Source organism: Petaurus breviceps, unplaced genomic scaffold, assembly GCF_028583685.1.
Source record: "Petaurus breviceps papuanus isolate PSGF00001 unplaced genomic scaffold, PetGlider_PUasm1.0 174, whole genome shotgun sequence".
NCBI classification, from domain to species: Eukaryota; Metazoa; Chordata; class Mammalia; order Diprotodontia; family Petauridae; genus Petaurus; species Petaurus breviceps.
Window position 1 is genome coordinate 13342067 of NW_027185761.1, and position 10286 is coordinate 13352352.

The following is a 10286-nucleotide window of genomic DNA, read 5'->3' on the forward strand; positions in this document are numbered from 1 at the left end:
AAGGACACTTGGACTGACCTTCTCAATGAAGCATCCAGTGACTCTAATTTTGGTTGATTTTCTTCTATTTTCATTTTTCCTTCTCTCCAAATCTGATCCTCAAATCCATGCTGCCCCTTTGGGCTCTGTCTATGGCTATAGTTGGAGTGGGCCCTGGATAATCAAAGCCTACCAAAAGGATTTGGGACCAGTCATATTGGATTTGTATCATAATAAGTGGGTTAGATTTACAGCCAGAAGACCTGAGGTTAGGAGTTCTGGCTCTCCTACTTAACCAATTATGTGACTTGGGTGAACTCAACCATTCTGAGCCTCAGTTTCCTTATTTATAAAAGGAAGATAACATGACCTACTGTGACCTCACAAGGGTGTTGTGAAGGTCCAAGGAACTTTGTGTCTTTTTTTTGGCAGAAGGAGAGGCCTTATCTGTGATTTCATCTATTTAGGGAACTCCCTTATGTGGCAATTCCTTCCACCATGAATATTGTCATCTAGTCTATAATTTGTAGTCTTAAGAGAGTTATTTGTAGCAGAGAAGTAAAAATAACTGCTCCCCAGATCAAGTCAAGTTAAGTCAATGGGTATTTATTCAGCACTTAAATATGGTCCAGGCTCTGTGCTAAGTATAAAATACAAACAAATAGAAAGACAGGGCCTGCCTTTGAGAAACTTACATTCTAATGAGGAAAGATTATACATAAAGGGGGCTGAAAGGGTAGAAGGTGGGGACTGAAGGTTCTCTGGGTGGGAATATGGTAGCTGGAGTATAGCCAAGAGAGAAATGAAGACAGTTGACCTGGGCTTCCCACTAAAAATGAAGGTTCTGAGAGGAAGCAGTCAATCAGAGGGAGAGGTCTCAGGGACATGGTGTACTTCCAATGGAAGAAATAGTCCAGGCATGGAGTGAGCTTCTAGGATGAAGGGGTTTCTATGGCACAGTACACACCTATATCTTCTGGATTTCAAGGCCAGTCCCCTAAGCAGGGCACCAGCCTGCTTTTCTCATTATCAAAGCAGAGAATGCACAGGAAAACATTTGGTACCCTGTAAAGTACTACACACATGGGATGAGATTACTATGATTATGAGTTACTGGGCTCAAGTCGAGGTCATGGGCAGACCAGGTAGAAATGAATTAGAGCCAGTCAGACAAGATCTGGGGCTGTACTGTGCCCAAGTCTGGGTGCCACACTTACTTTGAGAAGAACAGCCACAAACTAGAATGCATCCTGAGGAGAAAGACCAGCATGTGCTTGACGATTTCACAGCAGATGAACAAAGGAAGCACCTGGGCTTTGAAACCTTTTGCAGCGGAAGGGTATTACCATCTCTCTGTATTCAATGGACTACTGTGTAGCAGGGGTAGCATAATAGACTTGTGATTTAAGAGACAGTTATATACTTAGACTCAGGAAGGTCTGAATTCCTTCATTTTCCTCATCTGTAAAATCTGTAATATCTACCAATCATAAGAATCAAATGAGATAATAATGTAGGCAAAACGCTTTACAAACTTTCTAGTATTACATGAATGTATATCATTTCAGTAGTATGCAAAGTCCTTGAAGGCAGAAATGATTCCTTGGAGGGGGGAGGGGCATCTCTAGGGCCTACCGTGTTTCCCCGATAATAAGACCTATCCCGAAAATAAGCCCTCCCCTTACTGTGTAAGATTCCTCTAAAATAAGCCCTCCCCTGAAAATAAGCCCTATTGAGATTGCTACTATAGTGAAGGTGATCCCCTGCACTACATGCTACATTACGGTACCCTCTGTATGCACCGTCCCCCCCCCATGAAACGCACGCCGCGCTCCGAGCGGCATCCAATCAGAGCTGCAGCAGTGAGCGCGTCATCCTGTTCTTTATTGAATTCATTATTGAATAAAGGTACATTTTTTTGTTCACATTTACCTGTTTATTAAAATTGCTGTCAATGTTCATTAAAATAAGCCCTCCCCTGAAAATAAGCCCTCTGGTGTTTTTCTGTCAAAAAAATTAATAAGACAGTGTCTTATTATCGGGGAAACACGGTAGCACAATGCTATAGTAGGTACTTACTGAGTTGAATTGAAGAGGGATTGAACCTATTCTGTGGGGGCAGAGCTTACAAGCAATGGGTAGAGTAGGAAAACTTACACCTGGTGGGGGTAGGGGCTGGGGGACAGGGAAATGGAGCAGAAAGGCACAATTTCTACTCAGGCAAAGACTTGGCAATAATTAGAGATGTCCAACAGGGGAGTAAATGACCTCACTTGGTAGTAACCTCCTATAGATGGAGATGCTCAAACCAAGAATGAATGGCTATTCATCAAGGGTGCAAAGGAAGCCACTCCCACTTGGAGCAAAGAAAGGATTCCTTCCAACTCCAACATTCCATGACTTCAGGGATGAATAGAGGGGACAGAAGTAAAAGTGAAGAGTGCTAAGGCTGTGGTTTGGTAGAAAGAGTGCAGGATTTTGAGGTGGAAGGTGAGGGTCCAAAACCTGCCTTTACCATATACTATATACCATGTACTAACTACCATATATCATATACCATATACTGTACTGACTGGGCTACCCTGGGCAAAGTGTCCCCAGATGACTCTCTAAGGCTGTGAGTTACAAATTGGTGATAAATAGGCATTGGTGACGGGAGTTTCTCTGTTAGACCAACAGCAGTGAGGGATGGCTCACTTTGTCATAAGCCAGCTTATTTACACGTTCAGACAATTCAGTTTGAAAGAAGTTCTCTCTTAAACAGAGCTTACATCTCATTCCTTCTACCCTCAGACCCCAGAGCCACATGGTTCTCTGTCCTCTGGGGCCAAACAGAGCATATCTAATTCCTAGTTTCCAGGTGAAAATCCTTTAGCCATTAGAAGACAACTTTCATATCTGGCAAGTCTTCACCTTTCCCAGATAAGCATTTGAGAATGAAATCTCTCCAATCATTCATCATGGGACCTGACTTAATCAAAGGAGAGTATCATAGATACATCTGTAGCATTCTCAATTTCTTAGACCTCAGAGGTATCAAAGGATATGGAAAGGAATCATAGAAATTCAACCCTCCCATCCACTATTGTTTTCCATGAGAAAACCAAGACCACAAGAAAAATGGCTTGCCTAAGATCACACAGGTAGTTGGAGATGTGGGATTTGAACACAAGGGCCTCTGCTTCCAAATCTGGTGCCATTTAGTCCATTACGACCCCAAGCAGAAAAGATACTCTAGAGAGCACACTGGACACCACTGGACACATGGTCATTCAATCTCTGCTTCTGTACTTTCTTTTTTTTTTTTTTAAAGCAGTCGGGGTTAAGCGACTTGCTCCAGGTTACACGGCCGGGTGTTTCTGGGTGTGGTGCTAAGAGCCCGGATTCAATCCCGAGGTCATCCCGACACTGGAGCCGATGCTCTTACTTGCTGAGCCACCTGGCCACCCCTAAGTAATTGGGGTTAAGTAACTTGCTCAAGGTTACACGGCCGGGTGTTTCTGGGTGTGGTGCTAAGAGCCCGGATTCAATCCCCAGGTCATCCCGACGCTGGAGCTGGTGCTCTTACTCGCCGAGCCACCTGGCCACCCCTAAGCAATTGGGGTTAAGTAACTTGCTCAAGGTTACACGGCCGGGTGTTTCTGGGTGGGTGCTGAGTGTCTGAGCCCGGATTCGATCCCCAGGTCATCCCGACACTGGAGCCGGTGCTCTTACTCGCTGTGCTACCTGGCCACCTCTGCTTCTGTACTTTCAATGAGGAGGAACACACTCTTCCCTGAGACAAATCCTTCCATTATGAGATAGGTCTAATGTTAGCAAGTTTTTTCCTGACATCATTCCTTTGTAACTGCCACCCACTTATCCTGTTTTGATTCCTTGGAGGGGCATGAACAAATATAATCCCTCCTCAACACGACAACCCACCACATATTTAGTAAGTGCTCCCCGAATCTTCTCCAAACAAAGAAGCCCTAGTTCCTTTGAAAGACCCTTCCTGACAAATTCTCCAGTTATCCTGTGACTCTGGTCACCCTTCAGTTTGAGTTTAGTCATCATATCAACCAATTGACAGTTTTTTTTATGGAGGGTCTGCTAATGGTTAACTTCAATTTGCAGAGAAACCTGCACTAATCCCAGCACAATGATCCTCTTGGAGATTCCTAGGGCCCTTTGCTTTTAGCAAAGCAAAGTGAATAACTAACAATATTTCAAGAGACCCATGGGCCTTCCCTCTGTTGAACTCCTCCACACCTCAGAAGACAGTTTAATGAGTGGCTATGCTGAAATAAAACCATAAGAAAAAACTAATCAAACACTATTCAACAGCTTCCTTGCTCTATAAGACTTGCATTGAAAATGAATTTTTATAGAATCATGCATTTAGATCTGAAAGGAACCTCAGAAGTCCTTTAAAAATTACCTCTTCATTTTTAACGATGAAAAAACCAGAGCCCAGAGAAGCTGGTTGCCCAAGGTCACATAGCTAGCAAATGGTAGAACCAAGATCATAGAACTGTACATCTAGAGATGGGAGGGCCCTTAGAGGTCATCACATCTAAACCCCTTATTTTACAGATCTGGAAACTGAGGCAGAGAGAGGTTAAATGATTTGCCTAGGGTTACAAAACTAGTAAGCCCCTGAGCCAGGATTTGAACCAAGGTATTCCTGACTCTAAATCCACCATCATGTTGCCTCTATATGCAACACACCTTCCACTGGGAATTCACAGCTTTCAGAAGAGAGAATATCCTTTGAATTTGGGGGAGTTTTCCTCTTAGTTGCTATTGACGTGAATATCTTTGCCTAGAGGGGAAGGGGACACCTCTAAGGCTATTTCCTGCCAGGAGGTTGTTGTATGTGAAGGATGCCCTAGTTAGCCACCCTCCCCCCCCACTACACCAGCTGTCAGAAGGAGCCTATGGGCAGGAAGGAAATGTGCCCTCTTGCCAGTCCGGATCACTGGTACCACAGACTTGAGAGACAAAGGCTCTAGGCAAGATCTGGGATTTCTCCGCTCACAAACATCACATGTCCTGAGACAGAGCTGCCCTTGGCATGTGTTCTCAAACCTCTGACATCAGACTGACCCCAGCCAGGGACGATGTGCACCAGCAAGGAAGAAATGCATGACCACACAGCTAGTCAAGCAGCAAGGAAGAAGATGGTTTTCTCCTATGGTCTATGAGGTTGCTAGGTCAAGCCTCAGCTCTCTGTGCTAATGAGGCCAGAAGGAGCAGGGTGTCCCGAATCCTCAGAGCCCATCCCTGGCCAACGTTTCAAGTCATTAGAGAAGTTTATCTTCAATGCTTTTCTATGCAGTTTATATCCCTGGCCTTTCAGTCTCCTTTTCTGCAAATAAATGAAAGCAGTCCAAATTTTTATAACACTTTGCAGTTTATTGAGCCTCAACAACCCTGTATGTCAGACAAATTGTTTCAGGCAAATTGCAGATTGGCAATGTCAGTGTTTTTGTTGGTTAGGGTCCAGACTTGTGATTTTATCCCTATAGGGAACTCCCAGCATGGAAACTCTTCCTCCTGTCCAGATTGGCAACTGGCCTGCAAATAACTGCTTTAGAGTTGCCTGGAGGCACTGAAAGGTTAAGACACCTGCCTTTAGTCACGTAGCTAGGCAGGACTTGAACCCAGGTCCTCCAGACTCTACCATCCACTATCCTGAAGAGCAAGTATTTTGATCCCATTTAACAAATGGGAAAATTGCAGCTTAGAGCCTAAAGTCCAAAGTTACCGACAGAGGTTGGATTTCTACCTCTTTATACTACACTGAAATCCCTTTATGCTGCAACCTTGTACCCAAGACCCCTCCCTTCAGCAACAGGCAATTCTCCTCAGTTAGATAATCACAATATTAAGGCTAAAAGGGACTTCAGAGATCATCTGGGGCAAATATCTCACTTCATAGAATACGGGATCATAGATCTAGAGCCGGAAGGAAACTTAGAGGTCATCTCAGCCAACCCTCCCATTTCACAGATAAAGAAACTGAGACCCCCAGTGGTGAACAGACTCTCCCAAGGTCACATAGGGAATAAGACAATGAGCTTAGATGCAAAATCAGGTCTCTTAATTGTGTCTGTGGCTTTTTGTAATACTCCAGTTATTTCCCTTCCCTTTTTCCTCATCAGAACAGACTCCTCTCCTGCCTCTGCCCTCAGCTACATACTTTCAGCCAAGATGCCCCATTAACTAATTTACACTTGCCCATAAATGGATGATAATGGTTTCATGTGTATGCCAGGATGACATTTGTGCTTTAATAGCTTTCAGAGCCTTAAGTCAGAGGAATGTCTCATGGAGGAACTTTTAGGGAGCACAGGAGAGCTGCGGAGAAGAGATGTGGAAGCTGGCAGACCTTCCCTGCCTGCCCCTCCCCACTGTGCTTTTTCCCACAGTGCCTACAAACAATCCCAGAACCTCTACTCAACCCTCACTCCATGTCTCTCAGCCTCAGATGGATCCACAGGACAGTGATTGGACTTTTGCCCTGGGGAAGGGAGGGAAGGAGCATCAGGGAGTTTTGGAGATTAGGAGATCCAGGTATGAAAAAGAAAAATATTAAAAAACTGTCACACAGTGATCTCACTACTAGGATTATGCTTTATAGATCTTATTAAAAGAGGTGGGAGGAAGGATCTCTTACCAGCATGAAAATATTCATCGCAGTTTTATTCATAATTGCAAAAATCTGGAAATAACCCCATGTTTAGAAAAGCTGAAGGAGTCATAACCAGTCATAGCCAGTGTGGGAATCCCCACTGTGTATGTAATATGTACCAGTGTATTGGATTTGGAGGATGCTGAAAGCTGATGGTAGCCTTTAGAAAGGACAGTTAGTAAGCTTTCTCCCCACCCACAGCTGCATCCCAGGTATACTTCACAGCTGGCTAGGTAGCCATCTCCCACTGCCCCTCCCCTCCCCACTCCCCCTACTTAAAAAGCTAATTTGGGGGACATATTGCTTGTTAACAATCCTAGCAGAACAAATTGTGTAGGAATGTTATAGGGTAAGATTGTGCTATAAGAAATGGAAAATATGAAGAATACAAAGAAAAACAGAAAAACATGTGAGAAAGGGTACCAAGGGACAATGGGATGTACAAAACAATGACATCAACTCCCATTTAGGGCTCGCTAGAAAGCTAAAAAAAAAAGCCGGAAAACATACAAAAATGCACTGAAAAAGTGATAGGACAAGGGAGCATGGAGACAAACAAAATATTTTTGTCATCATTTTGGAAAACAAACACTTGTTTAGAAACAAATTATAAATAATCTGCTGTTCCCAGATTATGCAGGGCCATTTTTAAATTGTTTGTTTAATGCACTGTTTGTTTTTGGAGGTTGTAACTAAGTTGAGGATAGAAAATTTATTGAATAAATATATAAAGATTACATTCAACTGTCACACACAAAAAGAAGAGGAAGAGGCAGGAAATGAAAACTTCTTATTTCTATAACTCTATGAGAGTCCTCGTGACAATCTTGCCAAGTAAGTAGGAGGAGGAGTATGATGTTTATCTTGCTGGCAAGGATGCTGTGGCTCAGATCATTCTGAAATGACTTGGCTATGATTAGACAGTCAATAAAGGCAGAAGCATAACTCGAACCCAGGTCCCTTTAAATATGTCTATGCATGGAGAACCAGACACAAAATGTTCAAAAGAATACTGGGACCAAAATTTAGCAAATCTCTCTCTCCTTCCCCATCCCTCTCCCTCTCTCTGTCTCTCTCTCTCTGTCTCTCTCTCTCTCTCTGTCTCCCTGTCTCTCTCTCTCTGTCTCTGTCTCTCTCTGTCTCTCTCTCTGATTCTCCTCTCCCTTCCCCTCCCCGTCTCTCTCTCCTCCCTCTTCCTCTACTCTTCCTAGTTCAGCAGAGGCAAATTTATTTATCTGATTAAAAAGCAGATCAGTCAATGCCAAACCTTTCCATATGTGAATAATGTCCTCTCTACGACACAAGTTATCCCACTAGAAGACCCATCCCTCTAATCAATCCCACCCCCACCCCTGTTTCCAAAGATGAATAGGTATCACCGAAGGACAATCATTTCCTGTTCTTAAATAAAGTAGTTCTAAGTTACCTATTTAGTAGGTAACAGATGGCTTTAGTAGGAAGAGAAAAAGGGAACAAATGAGAGAAAGATGGAAAGAGAGAGAGGAGGAGGGATGGAAGCAAGAGGGAATGAGAGGGAGTAGGATAGAAGGAATTTGTATAGATGAGGGAATGAGACCCAGAGAAGTTAAATGAGTTTCCCAAAGTAATTACAAGGCAGAGTTGGGATTCAAAACCTGCTCTTTTGACTCCAAAGCCAGGGTTCTTTCCACTATACCATTAGGAGAGAGGGAATGGAAGAAAAGATGCAGTGGGAAGATGGAGAATGGAAGGAGAGAAGGAGTCATAGGGAAGAGGGAATGAGAGCAGGCAAAAGGGAGAGGGCAGTAAGAGAGAGATGAATGGGAAAGAAATGGGGGTATTAGGTGAGAGGTCCTGGAAAGCGAAGAGGGAGGCAGGAGCAGTAGGGGGACAAAAAACAGAAAATGCTAAGAAAGTAGCCATCCACTCCTGAAAAGATAGGTAGGTAGGATGTCTTGAGGGTTTTGGGACTCTGATAACTGTATACAAGAAGCTTACCTTCCTGGCTTCTAGGGTCAGAATGAATGGAGTTAGGGTCGACCTTCTCTTGAGGTGGATAGTGGTAGAGAGTCTGGGACTGTTTGGGGGTCTCCTCAGTTGGATCCTCTTGGAGAGCAACAGGAGGGAGAGTGGTTGGAGTCAACTTCACCTTGGGGACGGTCTTTTCCATCCGACCCCCTTGGGCTCGCTGGGGCATGTTTCTTTCTGTAGGAATCGCCTCTTGGAATCCAATACTGGCACTCCTTTCACCATCCCTCCCTCTGTCTCTGGGGTTTGGCTGAACATTGGGAATGGTGTTTCCTTCGGGTTCTGCCCTTCCTTGTTCTTGACCTCTCTCCTGGGCTCTGTCCTCAGATTCTACAGCATTGTTTGAGTTCTGTCTCTCCTCTGGCTTCTCCTGAATGCTTCCAGCTCCAGTGGCTTTTTCATTCACCTCGTGTACCTGGGAGGGTTCCAGGTAGCCATCATCTCCCCTCTCTTCTTCCTCCTCTATGTACTCCTCCTCCTCTTCTTCTTGTTCTATGACTTCCTTCTCTTTCTGTTCCATCACACTCCTGGTTCTAGACTGGCTTGGGGCTTTAGGGTCCACAGCCACCGCAGCTGCCTGCCTGGTAGGGGAGACAAGCTGGGTGAATCCCGGAAGGGTTGTGTTGTTGTCGATAGCGTTTGTATCCTCATGCTGCAGCTTCAGCGTCTCTAGGCTGCTGGGGTCCTGGGCAGCCTGGGCTCCTGGAACCGTCCAGCCTTTTGTTGCAGCTTCCACCTGGGCTGCGTCTCCTTCTGAAGCCTCCTGGTCATAGCTGTAGGGGTCATCATAGTGTCTCTCAGGGTCATTGTCTTCATGCTCAGAGAGGTTGCCGGAGACGTGGAAGGCAGAGGCATCACAGCCTGGGAGCTGGTAACAAATGAGCTCGCCACCAGAGTTTGGGCAGTGGCAGACTTTGCAGTGGGGCATGCGGACAGTATGACCAGCCACATACTTCTGACCCTCGTGCAAGCAACCGATACGTCCACACTGCGGGCAGCCATCGGAGGGAATGACGGCGTCAATGCAGTTTGGGGGCAGATCCGGGCAAAGCATGAACTGACAGCTGATCTTGCCACCACCTTTGGGGCAAGAGCACTCTGTGCTTCCAAAGTCCACAAAGTAGGACTGACCCTCCGGCACCTTGCCATTCATGAAGCCCACGTTGACACAGTCATAGTACTGATAACCCTCACAGGTGCAGCCGTGCTGCAGGCAGGAGGCACAGCATTCTCCTGGCTCTAGCACCTCCTCGATGCAATTCTCCAAGGGCTTGCAGTCCACACCCGTGCAATCCTTTTGGGCCCCCGAGCCCCTGGACAGGAGCAGCAGCGAGGTGACTAATGACAGACAGTACCAAGGAAGCCCTCTGGGCAGAGCCATCACCCCCTCTCCAACAATGGAAATGCCTCAATTGCACTTGGCACTTGACCTGGGCTCCTCCAGTCAGAAATCTAGCCCGTCTCAGGTCCAAAGCAGCTGTGGCCTCCCAGATCCTTCTTGTCTCCACTGCACTCCTGCATTTATGAAAGAAAGCTCTGTCAGTGACTCTGCTACATACATACATACACACACACACACACACACACACACACACACACACACACACACACACACACACACACA

General features: G+C 45.4%; 1 protein-coding gene across 6 annotated transcripts in view; it reads right to left on the reverse strand.

The window, feature by feature from the left end:
* The window catches only part of FBLN2 (fibulin 2), a 211105-nt gene that overhangs the window by 135763 nt on the left and 65056 nt on the right, over positions 1-10286 (reverse strand). For all 6 annotated transcript variants that reach the window (XM_069083766.1, XM_069083768.1, XM_069083769.1 and 3 more), the window contains one exon: positions 8633-10177. In XM_069083766.1, coding sequence (XP_068939867.1) covers positions 8633-10043 — 1411 coding nt within the window. In that variant the 5' untranslated portion in view covers positions 10044-10177. The remainder of the gene's footprint in view (positions 1-8632; positions 10178-10286) is intronic.